The sequence below is a fragment of the Aythya marila genome (assembly GCF_965140915.1).
Source record: "Aythya marila genome assembly, chromosome: 19".
Classification (NCBI taxonomy): Eukaryota; Metazoa; Chordata; class Aves; order Anseriformes; family Anatidae; genus Aythya; species Aythya marila.
In genome coordinates this window covers 8698014-8717467 of record NC_139060.1, presented here as the reverse complement: position 1 = coordinate 8717467, position 19454 = coordinate 8698014, and the positions used below count along the sequence as shown (strand labels likewise).

At 43.5% G+C, this 19454-nt stretch overlaps 1 protein-coding gene across 3 annotated transcripts in view; it reads right to left on the bottom strand.

The window, feature by feature from the left end:
* Positions 1 to 19454, bottom strand: part of DNM1 (dynamin 1) — a 67327-nt gene that overhangs the window by 30828 nt on the left and 17045 nt on the right. For all 3 annotated transcript variants that reach the window (XM_082775781.1, XM_082775780.1, XM_082775779.1), the window contains exons 2-10: positions 12523 to 12596; positions 11431 to 11580; positions 10140 to 10343; positions 9516 to 9614; positions 8876 to 9036; positions 7725 to 7867; positions 7506 to 7641; positions 6283 to 6350; positions 5332 to 5470 (exon numbers count right to left, since the gene is read on the bottom strand). In XM_082775781.1, coding sequence (XP_082631907.1) covers positions 5332 to 5470; positions 6283 to 6350; positions 7506 to 7641; positions 7725 to 7867; positions 8876 to 9036; positions 9516 to 9614; positions 10140 to 10343; positions 11431 to 11580; positions 12523 to 12596 — 1174 coding nt within the window. The remainder of the gene's footprint in view (positions 1 to 5331; positions 5471 to 6282; positions 6351 to 7505; positions 7642 to 7724; positions 7868 to 8875; positions 9037 to 9515; positions 9615 to 10139; positions 10344 to 11430; positions 11581 to 12522; positions 12597 to 19454) is intronic.

Below are 19454 nucleotides of genomic sequence, written 5' to 3'. Positions count from 1 at the left end.
AGATGAAGCAGCTACGGCTATAACATGCAAGATTAATACTGCAAATCAGTTAACGCCCCTGTGCAATTATTACCCTTTGTCTTACAGCATCAGAAACCACCTAAGACTTGCTGCTAACCTAGAGTGGTCTATGACAATTTCAGAGATCTCCTGGTTTTTCTTCCCTCTTTCAGAGGGAGATACAGGCAAGACGAAGTCTTCTCACTATGTGTAGACATTCACCTTTAAATATTATTAAAGCCTTCCTTTCAGATTTTCCAATACTATCACTAGATACAGCCACTCAAGGAGTTGTCTCATCTTTAACATTCATCTCCCTGGCCTCCCAGGCTAAATTTTATTATAGCCATTAGCTTTCTACAGTGCCACTGCTACTATTGACTTCTTTATAGCATATATATCAGTTGCATCATCTTTGAACATCCCCATGGAGTCCTCCACCATGCCAGATTAAAATCTACAGAGCCAGTGGGTGTCCAGCTGCTCTAATGACATTGCCCAATACAGCTGTTGGGTATCAACACACGAGGTTCTCATGATTCTTCTCCCTCCCCTACCTACAGGATACATCTCCTGCCAGATATAGAAAACAGTGTAAACAAAATCAAAACCACCAAAATGAAACCCACAAGAGAAACAGGCTGGAAAGGAGTTACTCTGCCTTGCCACAGCTATTTGGCAACAGCAGCACTCCGCAAGAAATACAGCGGACAGAACTCAGGAGTTGAGCTCTGTGTTCCCAAGTACAATTAGTCCTCAACAGCTTAGCTCTCAACTTCACTCTGAACTCAGTTATCCTCCCTTCCCAATTTTGGGCTGTATGATTGTGAGTCTGGCTACAACCCTGCAAGAATAGGATTGTAATTTTCATGTCTTAAAATAACCAGTGAAACAGCCCTTTCCAACTCAGTTCCAGGAGCATACCACTATTGTGCTACAGACCTGTTTCTGGCCCCTCACATCTAAGTTCCACACAAATTAATTGCCACTCTCCCTTTATTTTCAGGAGGCATGTGGTGCCCCCTCCTGGACAAAACTAGCCTGGGAACCAAACCCACTCCTGCCCCAACCTCTAAGCAATATTCATTTGACACCTTCCATGTCACTCAGCGAGCTGCTGCTGCCCTCTGCTAGCTTAAGGCTCTTGCTGTTTACAGTGTAAAAATAAAAAAATATCTACACTACCTCAACTGAGCATAGTCCATGGAGCGAGGCATCAGCAGGAGAATGATGTAAAGGGTGCAATGTATGGAGAAGCCCCTACCTCCCCCCCAGGTCTTTTGGGCCAGTAATCTGTTGACACTGAATCTCTTGCACCTCAGACTTTAACTGATGGCTGTTTTGTGCCTGATACTGCTCAGCACAGCTCTGTAGCCAAGCTGAAACCTGCAGACCGCCTGTGCTGTGGGGGGAAAACACAAGGTCTTTTCTGGCTTTTTATTTTTAAATATTTTTCTAGAGTATGTTTCTTTTTTTTTTTTTTCCCCCCTCAGGGAGTCCCATTAAAAAGTAAGAAGTTCCAAATATGCAGGCAGTGGCACAGCAAACCGGGCTTACAAAGGGTTTGATCCACACTGAGGTGAGTGCCACTGGGCCAGAAAGAAGAAAAGGGCTCACTACAAAATAATCCACTGGATCCCAGCTCACTTAACAGCTGAAGAGCCCATCAGCTAATTTCCACTCCTCTTGGCCTGCTTTTGAACTGCACTGATGCCTGCAGACTGCTGCTCTCCTTTAGCTGCATCTTCATACTCATTTTCTCTCACTAGGTTTGCTGAGTTCCTGTGGTACGTGTGGAGAAACAGCGTGAATGTGTGTGGGAAGGGGCGTGGGTGTTGACCTTTCTTTGTATTTTTGGTTTCTTTACCTTTTCGCTACACTTTCTGATGGTGGATGTGAGCTCACTCACTACCATATCCACACACTTCAGACTCGGCTCCTTCAACTTCTGCACCTGCTTTTTCACTATGGCTTCAAAAGCGAGGTCAGGCGTGAAGAGACCCGTTCTGCATGGCAGGGGCAGGGTGGGAGGAAGCAACGGGGAAAGAAGAGAGCGAAGCAGAGAAAGAGCAGGAAGAAGGAAAGAGGAGGAAGGAAAAGGGAAAAGAGAGAAAACAAGGCAAAATGAGAAGTGAGATCTTTGGTTCTCTCCATTAGCTTCTTGAACCAGGTGAGCATTGCTATGGGGCCTGCGCACTGCCAAGTATCAGGAGAGTCTACAGGCAAATGGAAGTGGCAGAGGGAGGGAGGGAGGAAGAGCTGGCTGGTGAAATGGTGAGCTGTCGAGAGCAAAATGAATGGATGGAAGTCCCCAGGGATCAAGTGATCTCTTCCTGAAGGCAAGCTTATGCAGATTTTAAGACACAGCTGCTTGCCACAGCAAGCCAGACTGTTTCCTAGAGGCTCACCGTGTCTTATTTCCCTTTGTCTCTAGGTATTCCCCTTTCCTTCCCGCTGTGGTTACCCCTTTCATGCTTTCCTCATTTCAGGTGTGGGAGGCCTGAACAGGAGCCAAGCCAAGACTTGCAGAGGTCTGTCACTTGCACCTTGTGCTGGCCTGAGAACTGAACTGAGCGGATGTCTCGATTTCAGAGATTAAGATAACTGCTCCACTTACACAGTGTCTTTTATCTCACTCACCTTTCCCACAACAGCTAGCTTTCTCAGTAAAACCAGAGGTAAGCCAGTGTTTAGGGAAAGGCAAACATGCTACAGGGCATCCACAGCTACACAAAGCATCTGTCCTGCATCAGCTAACCTGCAGCGTCAGGCCCAAAACAGGCTTGTTGAAGTATATAACCAAGTATGAGTTTCCATACTATCTGATGCTATGCAAAGAGCTCTGTATTCTCAGTTCCTTTACTACGACAAACAGAAAATCCACAGAAACTGCAATTACTAAAATGTGGCCAAGTTATTCCAATTCAAGGCTATTACCGCAACCAAAGAAGTTTCTCCAGCACATCTATAACACTTCAGAGCTTTTACCGGGGTGCTTTTTATGTCACTTAGGAACTCAGTTCCTTCTCTTTGCACAGCATATAACTGCTTTGAAAGTGCTTTCAAGGGGACAACACCCCCTTGACATAAGGGTGGGATCCTGCTTTTTTAAAGGCACAATTAATAGTCAAACTGTGGCGTCTGCAGCTCACAATTAATCCAGGTCTAGCTATAACTAGACATCACTCCATCTAAGTCAGATATTTACCCCTTCACATCATCTTTCATCTCCGTAGATAACATCTGCAAGACCCCAAGTGACACCACTCTATTAAAATACTTCAATGCATATTATAGGACCTACCATAATCTGCATTTTAAATAGCAGAGAGGGTTGGAGTACACTAGAGGATTCAGCTTCACCCAAGGGCCTCTCTCAAGGTGCCAAAGTAGCCTCTTTTGATCAAAGCAAAGGCATTTTCAGAGCTTCCTTTGCACCCTCTGACTTGATTCCTTATTCCTACTAATCTAGTCAGCCCTCTAAACTCAGTGCACGCCATTTCCCCTATGTGCATCGCTTCAAAGACCAGACTCAGGGGGCCTTTCACAAAGGAGAAAAACAGTTCCTTCAAGTACCTGGGCACCACCTGAATGCCAGTATTTTGTTTCTTCAGACACAAAGCTGTAACCATGACTACTAGCACACAACACAGCAAGCAGCACTGCAGTCAGCCATCAAATGCTGCTTAGCAGTGGGATCTAAATTAAAACAGAACACTAATCCTGAGTCTGTGAGGTGGCCCCTCACAGATTCCCCTCTCCAACCCCCCCCCACACACACTCCATTCCTGTGGTCTTCTCCTCTTATTTCCTACCCTACCGTACCCACCACCTGATGACTAGGAAAACCTGTTGCTGTCAGAACAGATGGTCTCTTCGCTACTAGAAACGTCAGTAAAAGAAGAAACACAGAGATGAACAATGAGAAATGGAGGGAAGGATGCAAACAGAATGAATAGGATGCTTTGAGCAACAACTGATGGATGAGGAACAAACCAAGAGAAGCTTCAGAGGGCTTGAAAAGGAATGCCCTTCTGATCCAATTAGCAGGTGACTCTGGATACTTGGCAGCCTGAGGGCCTGTGCTTACCTGTCACCAGGCTCTAATGGCAATTTTCTGGGTGCTCCCCACAGTCACATACCCCAAGAGAGAACAGCAGGACAGAAAAAGGAAGCTCCTCCAGCACTCTAGAAACCTGAGCAATATCTCACTGCAACTGCTTTGCTCTCCCGGGCTGCTCTGGGAGGCAAAGCATGTGTCTGCATGCCTGAGCCCTTCTACAGAGGCTCCCGGCCCTAAGGGCTAAGCATTTCTCCAAGTGATGGCAGCTATCACCACTTGGGCACCTCTCCCCACCCTCACAGGGAGAAGGTGTCAGACTCTCCAGACACCTCCTGCAATGCCCATTTACCTGCACCTGAACAGCCAGTGGTGATTCCAGTCTCCAGTACCCATGCTACCATCCTAACTCAGGTGCCTTTTCACCAGTACCCAGCCCTGGCTGAAGCAGCAAGCCATGGCTGAGAAGAATGGCATGTGTCTTCCTATCTTGCTGCTTTTCAGCCCCAGCTTCACACAAAAGCTGCCATATCCAGAGTGCAGAATCAAGGCAGGTTCCTTACCCCAGCCCCAATAAATACCAGTATGAATCCCAAAGGACAAAGCTTGAAGTCCTCTCTGAGGGAGAGGGCAGAAGAAGCCCAGAGGTAGATTGACATTTCTAACATGATCCTTCTCAGCCATGTGCTGCTCTTCCAGAATGGGATATGGACCAAGCCAACCAGAAACCAAGCCAAACACCACAGGAACGTTCCCCTGTGATACAGCCCACAGCTGTAACTGTGGTAGCCTCCAAAGTTCAGCCCCATACACCCAGCCAGCAGCACCCTGCCCTGATACTAAAGGCTTGTTTGGGATTAACCCTCCTATTTCTAGCAGAGGAGAGGGGACATGAATTAAATCCCAGTTTCTGGCTTGGAAAATAAAACCAGAAACTAAATTTAAGTCAAATGTGGCCCTATAAGAAATACCCTTGGTTTGGGGAGGAATCAGGAATCATGCTACAGACTGGAGGTGTGTGGGGGGAACATCTCCAGCACCCCTTTGCTGTAAAGATTTTTGGGAACAAGCCCATAGCCCATGTTCCACAGTGCTTTTGTTTGGCTTGTTTGCTGGATCGTCCCAGGCTGGTACCGCTCAGGTCTAGTCATGCTGAGGAGGTGGTCAGAAACACGAGTGTCGCTGCAGGCAAGTCCCTGCCCCAGTCACAATGCTGTGCCGCAGCCAGAGAGGGGGGTGGAAGGTGCCAGCTCCATGCTGCCTCCAGTTACCTTCTTGGTGCACTGTCTAACGGTATTGATTAACTCCGAAATAACCATGTCGACGCATTTCAGGCAAGGCTCTTTAATCTTCTTCACCTGCTTTTTCACAATGGTCTCAAAGGCCATGTCGGGTGTGAAGAGACCGGTTCTAAACACCCAGGATAGGGGACAAGACAAGGCAGGAAGGGGGGGAGAAGGGGCAAGGAGAATGTCACAGAGTTACACACACATCTCGGAGCAGGCACCACCATCACTGAAACCCAACAAACGGGGCTAGGGGAGCATCATGCCCCTCAGAGAAGTCCTGCCTTGGAAAATGGGGGATGCTTGGCACCTCCCAGGAGGCAGGTGCTGAGGGCAAAATGGATCCAAGATGGACACCAGTGCTGCCCCTGACAGGCACTAGAGGCCAGTCACTTTCCCAGGAGCAGCACGACTCAGGGTCTCAGAGATGTGTTTTCAAGAAGTTAACTGCCACTGAGGAGAATGCAACTGTATTTACTACCTGCATACTGGAACTCACATCCTGGGGCCACTGGGATCCTGGTGATGGGCACCCTAATTCTCCCTTCAAATCTCTAGGGGAGGAGGTGCTCAGCACCAGCAACTGTTTTGTGTAATGGTTAGAATGGAAGCAGAAAGTGAAAACCAACATTTAAAACTAAATGAAGTAGTGGTATGGGCTTGCAACCCTGTCCTTTCCTACACAGGAAAGGAAGATGGAGAAAGTAACTAGTCACCAAGGCAGTTTTACCTTTTAGGCTTCTGCAACTCACGTGGGAACAGAAAGCAAGCTACTTTGTCCCTCTTCCCAGATTCAAGCCACTTGGGAGTCCAAGGAAATTATCCCTCCCCTCTGGCTGACCTACCGTACCTCTGAAGTCTTCAACTCCATTCGGAAGGTCTAGAGGTATTTACAAGGCTATGCAGCCAGTGGTCTGCCTAGTGCATGATACGTGCCTGATACCATGGATGTTCTTGATGGCATAGCTGATCTCCCGTCGCAGCTCCTTCTCATCAAACTCCATCTGCACCAAGAGAGAGTTTTTAATCAGAAACAGTTTGATGCTGTTGTCTGCACAACCCTAGGATACATAACAGCATGATTTTGTAAAAAGGTCCCATGCCAGTACCATCATGTGATGGATGAAATGTTAGCCCAAGTGTTGGATACAGAATACAGCCATAAAGCTTCTACTGTCAGTACAGATATCCTGGACAAATATGAATAGCTAAGGGCCTGCATTTACAGGTGCCAACCCCTCAGCAGCTCCCAAGGAGCTATTTAGAGATAAAGCAATAGGACTGAAGCGCTAGATTGCTTTCTACAATGAACTGTTTTGTCTTCTGAGATATAGCATAAGGTCTTGGCAGCTGTTTTTCAGCTAACACCTCAAGCAGATTTACAATTCACATACAAATATATATTGTCCAATATGAGGCACGCTCTTGTATTTCACTAACAAGGCCTCATCTTATTTAAACAAAAAAGAAGGCAGCAAAATGTGGGAGATCCAGTACTAGAATGTTTTGGCTCCAAACTTCATTCAAACTGATATTAGAGGATTTTCTCCCTATCATTTCTGCTCAGGTTAGTATACTTGGCCATCCAGGAAACCTATCATTCACTACAGACCCTCTTCAGCTATGACAACTATAGAGCAGTTTCTACACCATTCTCACCCCTAGGCCATTTTTAAGAGAACAAATAAGTAAGGCCAGGTATATCTACATCCTCTTTCCTGCTTCTTGCATATGCATTAAGGAGGCTGTATGCCCAGCCTGATGCTCGGGATCAAGGATGTATAAGTTTCAAAACCATTTGCATTATGTGCAACTTAAATTAGATATCTACGTATCTGCAATGACAATCAGACATTGATTTCCTGTTGTCTGTGTTAAAAAGTTATTTTGCACATTTAATTTAGCCTTTAAGAATTAAGCACGAGTAGCATTTAAATACATAGAGAAAGTTGTTTTCACAAGGACATGGACTGAGGAAGATGTCAGTATTATTGGAAGGCTCCGATAAAGTAGAAAACATGAAGCAAAAAGTGAGGTGATAGTGGAAAAAATGACAAATCAGAAGAGGGAAAACTAGATAGTGAGAGATACTAATAGAGGTAGGAAGACAGGCAGAGAAGGTGAAAAACAGGCAAGGAGAAAATGGATCTCAGCAGTACCTTCACCAGTTCAAAGGGGAAACGCTCATGGAAGATACGGTTAATCCTAGCTCCTCCTGACAGCTCATAGGTATCAATTTGGTCGCCGGAGCCTTCGATACGTTTCTCAAAGTCCACGGCAAACTGCTGGACCATCCTAAAAGAAAACAAAAAGCATGAAGTAGAAGGCATGGCTGAACAGTTACTTCCAGGGAGGGACATGCAGTTAAGGCCACTCACTGAAGCAGAGCTTTAGTTTTGCGAGCAGGATCATCAGGACGGAAGTTCTTGTACTCCTCTACCTCCTTCTCAATGGAGAGAAGCTGGCTCTGGAGCTTGTTCCTCAGCCCTGGCAGGGTGTCACGGATGTGGTTGGTCAATTGCTGCAGAGGAAAAAGGTTCAAGATAAAAGCTGTAAGTTATCAGGAAGGGTGTGCTATGTCAGCACCCCAGAATAAAGAAGAATATTCCTCTCTTGCTGTGTTTTCTGAGTGGTCCAAATAAAGAGTTAAACCCAGGACAGATACCAGTTATAAGCTTGGTGTATCCTGCCTTCCCATCTCCTACCTATTTCACCCATTTATTCCTAATTTTCATTTTTTGTTTTAGCCTAACACAAACCATCTATGCTGACAAGCCTGTCAACTCCAATCAGGAATAAATTTCACATACAATTATCAGCATTTGTCATGCCAAGGTAAAGGCTGTTCTGTCTGCAGGTTATCACACCACTGACACCCATCTTTGTTCTGCACACATGAGGGTGGTGGTTAAGCCCTTTTTCAGGGAAAGGGTGACAAGGCAAGGTGAAAGGAGCCAAACACACTAGGGTCCAATAAAGGGGTTTCCACAGAGCACAGATGTTGAAATATCCAACTTAAAGAGAAGTAATTAAAGAAGAAAGACAGAACAGTTCTTCACTTAAAGAATCAGTCTTAACGGAAGGGAAAATGACTACCAGCATCATATTTAAATCAATCTTCACAGCTTAGTATTAGGCAAAGATCTCTAGAAATTTATAAGTTGTCTTTTAGCTTAACTAATAACACCTTGCATTCATTCCAGTAGTGTAAATTCAGACAAATGCCATAAACCTGCTACTGATTTTGTACCAGCATCACTGAGAGGATAAAGCAGTGTTCTGCACTTGGTGCGTGAGCTCAATTATCAACATTATCCAGACAAAGCACACTTCACAAGACCTGGCATCAAAATGCTTTTTATGAGTCAGAGAAGGAAGAGTTAGCTAATCTTCAAAAAGTCCCATGGCACCAAAACAATGTTCAGAAGTTTTATGTTTTTCTGTATTTTTCCATCCCAGGAGAGCCCTGATGAGCAACCTAGACATCCTTTTGGCATAGTGGGCAGCAGTTCTCAACTGGTAATGGTACCTGGTTCAGAACTTTCTGCAGGTAGGGGGTTCCCATGCGATCAGCCATGTGTCTGTAGGCAGGGTGGGAGAGAAAAAATTTCCTCTCTGCAGCCAGAGCTGCCTGAATGTCCTTCTTTCCATCAATGTCCTTCTGACTTCTGTTGACTACACCAATGTAACCTGCAGGAGTGGGGTTAAAGAGCAGATAGTTGCAAGCATGAGAATGTAAATGGCATTCAGATTGAGAAGGAAGTTACCCAGCTGTTAACGTTGACAAAGGGAAGTTTTAGTAGCAACACTTTATTATGTACCAACTGGAAACATTTCAAACTACAATTTCCTCTGAACACCTCATGTTCTGACACTTTGGTGTGCGGGATATAAGTGCAACTATACAACTGAGAATTAGCTTATTTAGTAAATATAAGATATGAGTATAGGGTTATGCTTCTGCTAGGACTACATATCACCTAGGACTACTACAAACACCTAAAAATTTCCTAGGTGTGACTAATCCCCATTCCCCAACTTTTCTCAGTTCCAGCTTTGAACAGAGATGGCCTAAGCACTATGTTCCAGGATCACGGAAGGTAAGGGATGAAGCCAGGATACCTTACACAGGGAAAATAAAAGTAGATCACAAACATGATAAAATATACCTCTACGTAGAGGAAGTAATTTGTTTTCTAGCACATCTCTTGCATCAGTTCCTTCATCCATAAGATCCAGCTTAGTGATAACTCCAATAGTGCGTTGCCCTTCAGAAAAAAAGTGAATATAGTTGATCAAGCAAAATGACTCATGTTATGTTTTCCTCCGTTCAAATAACTTACAGACTACCCACCTTGGCTACTAAAGAGCTCCTGAACTCAAACACTACAGTTCCCTTCATTCCAAGAGGTCACAACAGCAGACCAGATGATAACAGGTCAGTTCTCAGTTACAGCCTGCCAAAAACACTGACATGCTATGCCACAGTAAAGAGGGATTTAAGTGCAGGGATTTTCCTGCTTTTCCTCTCAGCACAAGGTGGATGACTACAGTAAAGGAAGGGAAGTCTTTTACCTCTTCAGAAATAGGGCTCAAAGGAAGAAACGTGGAGTAACAAGAAATTATACTGTAGTAGCTATTAAGACTCACAACCACCTCTCAGAAGGGGATATGTTGGTGAGGATACCACCACCTAAGACAACAGGCAAGATCTCACAGCTACTGGACTAATTGCAGCCAAAAAGGAGAACTGGGCCACTGGCTAGTAGTCCACGCTAAAATACATGATTTACCTTGAGGATCCACCTCCTTTGCAATCTTCAGGGCATCAGAATTGGCCAAATCAGAGTTGGCTGGGGATACCGCCAGGATGAGACAATTCTCTTTGGTGACAAACTGCATAAGCATATCTCGGATCTGGAACTCTATGTCAGGAGGCTGGTCCCCTACCGGGACTTTTGTCATACCTGGTAGATCCACCAAGGTCAGGTTCAGGACTAGACATAGGAAACAGAAGACAGAACAAGAGTGTTGAGGTAGGTATGCTCAGGTCAGTAGAGTACCTGTGGCTTTAGTGATTTCAATACATTAGAGGTGTAAAAGATGCACACAACTCAGAAGAATTCAGAGTTTCCCAATTCCTTTTTGTTGATGCTCAATAAAAAAAAATATTTTCTAGTTATCATTAGTCATGATTGTCAGTGAACTTATTGCCATTATTCCCTTTAAATCAGTTGCTCACACTGATCAAGGACTGACCTCAAAAGTCCTTGGATAACGGTATATTTTTAATACTTCATATCAAAGGCTGGACTGTCAGAAGAGTTAGTTCGCATTAGCTGTCCCCAGTATTAAAATATTCAGTCCTGCAGCCCTTACTCAATAGGCTCTTGTCAAAGTTACATAGGCCTTCTCCTGAAGGATGCAACATGCAGTCCTTTAACTGTTTGATTGTCTCACTGAGGAAAAATTAGAAAATAAAAATCAAGCAGAAGTTCTATGCAGCCTACTGCTGATGTAGTGCCAAGCTGCTGCTTTCCCAACAATGCCCAGAGAGCTATTCACATTTAAAGAGCTTGCAAATTTTGTGCCATTCCACTCACTTGTTTAAGCAGAATTCTTACACTGAAATCAGAGGCTTATGGTTTGAACATTATCTGAAGAGCTCTATGCAAAATACATCTTGACATACCAATAGAAGGCAAATGATCTGCAGGAAAGCCACCCTTCTCCCATCATTTTTAGTTCCACTTCCTTGCCCAGAAAGCAGGCAAGAAAGTAGAACTTCACAGTGATGTCAATACTGATGGAAAGGAAAAGTCTCCTAAGGAAGAAGGTTCTGCAGACATCAGTTGCTTCTAGGAGCAGCTCTGTTAGCAGTCAGATACTTCACTTGGCAGACAACTTTTAGAAACATGGCAAAGACTGGCAGGTTGATGCACCACAAGCCAGGCATATGGGGACTGAAGTGGGAAAAAAAAGGGCATGCACACTTGCCAATTCATCTTTCTCTTTACGTTATAACAAATAGGCAGTAACCTGCCTCACTTATCCCCTGACTTCAGAGAATGCATTAAGACTCACCGTGGGGAGAATAGACTCTGAGGTTAATGGGCACAGGGGAAATCCCTTTGTTGGAGCCAGTAACACGATCCGTTTCAGCCTCAATCTCCAAACGGACCTCCTCAAAATCTGTGAATTTCTTTCCTTTGCAGTGTAGGAACTCACCATATTCTGTTTAAAAACAGAAGCAGAGGCAGAGATGGTCACTAGAGTAAGACAAACTTAGTCAAAAGTGTAACAGAAGTTACAAGTGTGATTTCCACAGCTGCATTGAGATACCTTTGTATTCAGAACTTGGACTAGCTCTGTATTCAAGTACTGGGGGTAAATAATAGTCTCATTACATGATAAGAACAGACAAGAGAGCCTCAAAAAAAGTAAAATAAATAAAAAAAACATCTGTCTGTTTTTAATTGGTTGCTTTTTTCCTATTGTTTGGTTTTGGCCAGTCATTGACTAGGCCAACTAATTCAAGAACCCTCCATTTCAATTTAAAAAGCCTCCCAAAAGTCAAGCTGTCTTCTTCGTGTAGGCAAGAGGACTGTTGAGAACAGGTCAAGCCCACCCAACAAGAGAAAAAGAATACCCTGAAACAGTCACTTGTCAACTCCTCCTCAAGGAGTTCTTATAGGAGATCTTATGTTTGAAGGGGAACAGTAATGAGAACACCCTGCAAGCAGAGAGCAAAACACTGAACAACCCAAAAGACCAGCCACAGAACTCTACGGCCATTCTTCAGATCCCAGCATTCTCACATTTAATTTAGTGCAATAAGTCATCTCACCCCCTTATTTCAGAGGATTATCAACACGGTCCTTTAGCTTTTGGGTCTTACCCATTCATAAGAGCCACAGCTGCACAGACAGAGAAAAATCATGACAACTATATGCATGAAACCCTGCTTAGGTCAAACAAAGTAACAGAGAAGCATTTTCCATCTCAATATTTAATGCATCAGATGTTAAACAGGCAGAACTGAAAACCAGCTGCAGGTCATTTTTATGGTGAAAAGCTGTTTACTTTTTTACATTGTGCATTGTCATTGATCAAACGAGACCCTTCTAGACTAGGACAGGAATCCAAGCTGGACACACAGGGAGGCAGCTCACATACCTGTGCTGGAGTTTACTAGCTGCAGGACCAGCGGGCGTCTGGTTACGATGCCAGAACCACGTGGCAGAAAGTCCCTGAAATGAAAGAGGAAGTTTCAGATGAGTGAATGATCGTTTCCTTCCCTTTTCGTGGCTTTTCTGCTTCCATTAATACTCATGGATTCCAGGGTGCTTCAGCCACAGCTATGATAGAGTTTAATGCACTAAAAAACAAGCACTCCTCCCCAAGAAGGAGAGACTGTTGTTCTGAGGAAGCCTGTGCTTAAAGCACATTCCCTTTAGCCCCATCTGCAACAGTTCTGGCCCCTTCATCTGAAGTTCCATGCTAACTAAAAAGCCCAATTAATACAGCTATATGTGGTTTGGTTTTGTTATCAAGGTACAGCTCTGTTTCATCAGAAAGAAAAGCTGAAGCAGAGACTGAGTACTAGTGTCTTCTTTCAACAAAACACAGCTAACTGAGCCACAACAAGATCACTCACACCCTGCACACTGGGACATGAGAGGACACTATCATTCCGGCATGCAACCACTGTATGACCTGGAAGAGAATAAATAACAGCCAAAGGCTTACCTCCACTCAGGGCTTTTGCTGGCTAACAACTCAAAACCGGGTATTGCCAGAGCTAGAGCAGCAGCAACTTCCTCCTGAACTAAAAAGAATCCTGATATTTTCTGTACTTCAAGTCATTTCAAGGGAAGGAAGCCTTTCACTATCCTTTTCCTAATGCTGACTTAGCAGCCACAGCCCACAAGTTCTCCTTGCTTTTTCTTTTTTCAAATCCGAGTGCTCCAAGCAAAGCTAGGCACGCTTACTTACATCTGCTGATGACCTTGCTAGTTTGTGGCCTGTTTTCAAGTACTCAGCTGTTTATGTGGCTCTTCAAGAGTCACTGAGCATTTCTGAAAACATGATCAGTTTGATTCCTTACATAGCAGAGAAGCACCACTTCAAAAATACGGTGTCTACAGCATGAATAGAGTTGTCTTTGTTAAAAGAAGCCCTGCCCGCATTGCTTGGTTGCTGGCACGCAGTCCTCTCTGTTGATAGCTGTGGCAATGCAGAATTTTGCCAATTCAGTCCTGACTGTAACTGCTCTACTTACAGAAATCCAGGCCTCTCAATTTTCTATCGTGCCCTTGTCCTGCATGAACTTAATACAGGCAATGGAAATGAAGACGAGGAAAAGAGTTTTTGTTTTTAACACCTCAGACAAGGGTTTGAGCAGTTGTGGTTTCAGCTCCTACTTTTGCTACTGACTTCTTATATTATCTTATGCAGCTTTTTCTACTTCCCTATATTTCCCTTTCCTCAGCTATAAAGGCAATTCCAATTCCTGTGGCCTGCCAGAATAACTTGGTAATCTCAAAAACTGCAGAGGGGTTTCAAGTGATGAGAGGTACGGAGGCGTCCTACAATCTCTATTGCCTCAATAGAAATATCTCCTGTAAGTTCGGTCTGCAGTAACGTGACTTCTGGTACAACTCCACTACAGTTAAAATAAGACTGTAACCCACTCTCATTACTTTAAACTTGTCAGAAATATAAAGTGTTAACTGGGATCTTTCATTTGTTTTTCAAATGCAGCTCTTTTTTCCATTCCAGGGGGATTAACCCTGGAATCTTTGAGGCATTGCATCACTCTAGCAGTTTTCTGCTGCCTCAGCTTCATTCCTATAGATGTCTGTGGTCAATATGTGAAAGAGCCCTACTCTAGCATCAGTTCTTTTAGCATTAAAAAAAAATCTATCCAAGCTGCACTGACTTATTTTGACCTTATTGCAGGTGAGGAAAAGGTATGGTATAACTACAGATTCCCTTTCTAGGGCACTGAGATTCTATTCTAGCTATTGATCTCCAACTTGCAGCACCAAATCCTACCTTGCTGTAGAAAGAGCATTACTTGCTTTTATAAGAATGAGACCTCTAGGAATTAAATTCCCCTCATATCATGCTCCCTGTTCTCCTGAAGCTTCCTGCTTTGGCCCAAATCCTAGTTTTTCTGTTGTCCTTGTCACAATTAAAGGAAAAAACCTCAGGGCAAAGACAAATGTAAAACTGATGTGGCTTCTGGATTCCAGCATTACACAAAACTCATACAATTTATTGCATTAACTGAGTAACTTCCAGACTGCTCCTAGAAAAAAAAAAAAAAAAAAAAGAAAAACAGAAACAAACACTGAGTCCTCACAGAAGGCAAGAAGCTAAAAACATAAGAATGATAATTCAAAAAAAGTTTTCTGCCAGTCATTTTTCAACAGCTTTCTCCTGAACACCAGGCAAGATGTCATTTGAGTCACTCCACTGCATTCAGTCAGGCCAGAACAGGCAACATTTAAGCCTCTGACTTTCTGCTCTTGTTGTTAACCCTAGCAATTGCATCCTTTAAAATCCTAACAGCATGCTAGTTTACTGTGATAAGTAACAGTTCTTTTCAGTAAAGAACACATTAACCAAATATTTTCTGGTTAAGAGTTCTTCATTCCAGAACTGCATGCTGTTAAGTTTAAGTTCAACCTTTCCATAGCAGCATTACTAAAGCAGCACCTCCTCAGTTTCTGTGTCAAATTCCAGGCTGCCTAGCGTCGGGAATCTAGGGCTCATCTACACAGGCACTTACCCATGGAGTTACACAATAATAATTATATTAATATTAAAATAAGTCAGTATAAATATACACCTCGTGAGCTATTTAGGAATAAAGACACATCATCGATTCTCTTCCAGGAAGCCTCCCTTCCTAGAGAGGCTCAGGGTTAGTTACCTAAACCCATAGCTGGTCACCTATCAGTTATCTCAGTACTGTTTTCAATCTGAATGAACGCTTCAAATTTGAACCCTACATAACAGAAAATGAACGTGTTGGTATCCACAAGCTACCAGAACGTACATGCGGTTCAACTTTCAAATTTTCCTTACGCTCAACCCCCATCAGGAGTTACAGCCAAAAATCTTTATAAAAATGGATGCTCTATCACCCCATTGCATCTGTATCGTTTCCCTATTGGGTTAGCCCCCTCCTTTCTCTCTGGGACAAACTCTTCCCTCTCCTGCTCAGGCTAAGCCTTTCAAATCGGACACGAAAAAGCCCAGATTAGTGAATTCTGTGGCAAGCTGGCTGGGTGCCAAGGGGAACGCAGCGTAGAGCAGCCTTGCCTGCCCTCTTGCAGTAGGCATAATAAATTACTTCTGTAAATAACCTACAGTGGAGCACGTGTGGCATGGACAGCACGTGTAGCCCAGGTTGAGTCCATTTATCAGCCAGGGGAACGGATTCATCCTGATAGAGCTGCACCAAGAGACAAAATTAATCCCGATAGATAAGAACGACATGCCAGATGAATGGGGCAGACAGGAGCAGAAAGGTGAGATAACCTGGCTTATTCAATTCTGGCACAGGAGATGAGCAGTAGCAAGGCTGGGAGCAAAGGGAAGAAGGAGGGAATACATCTTTGGAGATAACGTGCTGTAGTATGCCCACACTGGGATGACAAGGGCAGCCAGGATTCCCCTTGGAAAACGAGGCAGGCTCTAGCATGACATTAAAAACAGCCTCATTACATAGACTGCTGCACAAGATGCTGTGCCTGAAACATGCTCTTCAATTAGGTTAAGAGCACCAACTCTGTTTTCCTCCTTTATTTTTATCTTAAGAAGGGAAAATTACTTTGTTGTTTTGTTTGTAACATGCAGGAGTGACGTGACATTTGATTTCCTATCCTTTTAAGCACAAATACCACCCTGGGACACTTCTTTACGCTAAGTTTCACCCAGAAAACAAAGTACATAATAAAATAGCAACTAAAAACAGGAGTGGAGATGCTGTACTCAGGAAACAAAAACCCACTTAATTTGCTTATATCTTTCACTTAGGTATTGACCCAAAATTCCCCCTTAAGATACAGAGGTATCAGTTCTAGTAACGTGATTCCAACCATTTTAGCAGAGCTGGAAAACTAGGCTCAGACCAGCTTTATTCTCCAAACTGTCAGTTTTTGGAAGACTCAAGCATATGTTTCACACTCTTATTAGTAAATTTTTGTTCTGACAAGTAATAGCTCTCCTCTTCAAAACTAAAGGATGAAGAAATAAAGATGTAAATCCTACTGGGTCTCTAAATCCTACCAGGTCTCAGGCTGAAAAGGTTCAGGCAGGAAGGAACAATAAATACCTTTTCAGGTCACATTTTGCATTGCTCGTTTCTGAAGTACTTACACATGTTCCCAACTAGCTTCACAGCTACCTCAGGGCAAAGCCAGTCACATCATCCCTTCCAGTCTTATTTCTATTTTAGTATGAAGAGCTGCATTAAAGCGCAGATTTGGGCTGAAAACTGCATTTGTAATGCAGTAGTCAAAAAATATTTGAGGGATGGAAAGCAATCTAGCAGTTACTGTAGAGCAATGCTCAGAGAAAATCCAAACGTCACTGGCTGAAGCATTAAGAGAATCATGCAAAAATTTGTAACATTTATCATCAGGGGCTTGAGGGTTCCCTACTGGTTTTTTAAATTAAAGTCAGGCAACTCTACAAAAATCATTCATGCATCTGGTATCTTGGCATCCAACAGAAGAAAAAGGTGCTATTATAGAGTAAATATCTGCTTGTTCTATCAAGAAACAAGTTCCTTTCTGCCAAGGGACTGAAACTTTCAGACGAGTTGATTGTTTATTCACTGCTCCTATGCTCAGGGAGCACTGACTGCCCCATTAAAAGACAACACTCGTGTGAGCTGGATTTCTGCAGTATGACCACTTTTCTTCCTAGAAAATGCACACAATGCAATAGTCAAAAACCGTACAGGTTTACCCCTTTGATCAAACAGTCTGATGTTTTCTTGTTAAACAAGAGACTGTAGTAAGGTCTTTGGAAGAACTAGTCTTCCTCTTAGCAATGATTAGGAGGATTATCACAGGCATGGCACATGGTTCCTAGTTCACCTGCTTTTTTAGAATAAACACTTTCAAACCTGATAAACACACAAAGAAAAGTAAGAGCATGAGCGAGTCTGCCCCTTCCTGCTTTGCTCAGAGCAGATTAGCTGACTGTTCTGGTTTTGTGCTCTAAAACATAGATTCCCCATAACAGTTACAGTGGCATTTAATTCCAGCAACAGAGCATTTGCACCTAACCTGCCCATGACTTTGTGGCCATGCCATTCTGTCAAGGCAACCCCCTCTTCCTACCATGGAGGAGGGCAGCGTATGAACAGCATCCCTACGTACCAGCTCAGACTGCAGCTGCTTCTCAACACATGCTCTTCCCAAGAGGATTCATCAATCCACAGGATGTGCAGCCAGGACTCCTGGACTGTAATATTAGGTTTGTAATTGGTTTATTAAGCCTCACAAACAAGTTATAATTAAAGCATTTTCACACCTTTTCCTTCTACTGGTAACCTGCACTTCTGAAAGAACACTGAGTCAGAGCTTTTCCATACACGACTTTAGTCTAAGTAAAGAAAAAGCAAAGCAACTTCAGTGAAGTTGCAACAAAAGTCATTGGCAGTCAGCAAGCAAATCAAGTCCATGTCATTGTCTTTTTTTCTAGGTGGAAGAGACCAAATGCTTTTGCTACACCACTTACATTCCCTTTGGACCTCCAGGGAAGTTGGAAGGCTGTGAAGATGTCTGTAGCAGGCTTTAAAATACAAGTCCAGTATATACATTAATACAGCATCCTTGCAGTTTGTCAGTCCTTTGAGATTCTTGGATTAGATTGCACTAAAGGTGGTAAAGCCCCAATTAGAAAGCCAAAGTAGTAGCTTATGAAGACAAAAGGAGGTCCAAAGAACAGAAGAATAAACACCATCTGATCATTTAATTTCCATTTGATTACTTATTAAACATCTGCAGACAAGTACGTTATTAGGAGATGTGATTAATCCCCAGTTTGGATTATATTAGCTTCAGAAAATTAAGATTCACAGTATTCAGTTTCACATGGCTGTTTCTGGTTTTAAAATACAGTATTTGTTATTTCCTGTGTTCTGGTGGTGCCCAGGGATAACAATTCAATCAGAACTTCATTGCACAAAGTGCTATGCCATTACACAGCACGAAATACAGTTCCTGTCCCTGTGGACTTCACTGTCTACTTACACGGTTCAGATATGCTCCTGTTTAGGCTTAGAACTAGATGTGGTTTATCTGTCAGGTCTTATAGCTGATCACTTACACATCCAGATCAGGAGTTCTTTGTTAACTCACTGTGGGATGATGCAGGACAAGCAGCCCAGTGCAGTCGGGGGGGTATCAGTATCTCCAACTCTCCTGATAATGGTCCTGACTGCCAATACTCATCTTCCTGCAGACTGCATTTTATCAACAGCTTGCAAGCCTCTGTGAACAGAACAACAGCTATGCTTTAAGCATTCTTACTCCATCTAACATGTCTCAAATGAATCCTTAAAAACACAGGCTGACACCTATGCAGCATATTAGCCACTGAATATTTATAACAGTAAACATTTTTAGCTTCAATCTTACCAACTGCTAAAACAAACACCTCAGGAATGATAGAATGATAGCTTCCTACTTCTTACAGAAGCACTCAAGCCTGGGGCTCTTTCATGACAGACAGTACCCGGTTCAACTGCAAGGCAGAGGCCAGATGCAGGAACTGCCCTGGGGAGCACTTCATGGTCTGATCCTTCAAGTGACATGCAAGTACACGCATAAGCAACTCCGTAACTTAAATGTGGGGCAGGAGCAAGGGCAAGCGTGTCCCATCCTCTGCCTCCCAGTCAGCTAGCATGAAGGCTGTGTTACAGATTCAGTCTTTCCTGCTGACTGTGGCCTCTATAAGCTCTTATCTTCCCCAAACAGAAGTGCTGCTCAGACAAAAAAAAAAAAAAAAGACAGATTGCCCAACATGAGCAGCACGAATTTAGATGCAGGTGTATCATGAACAGAAGTACCCATCCCCATGCT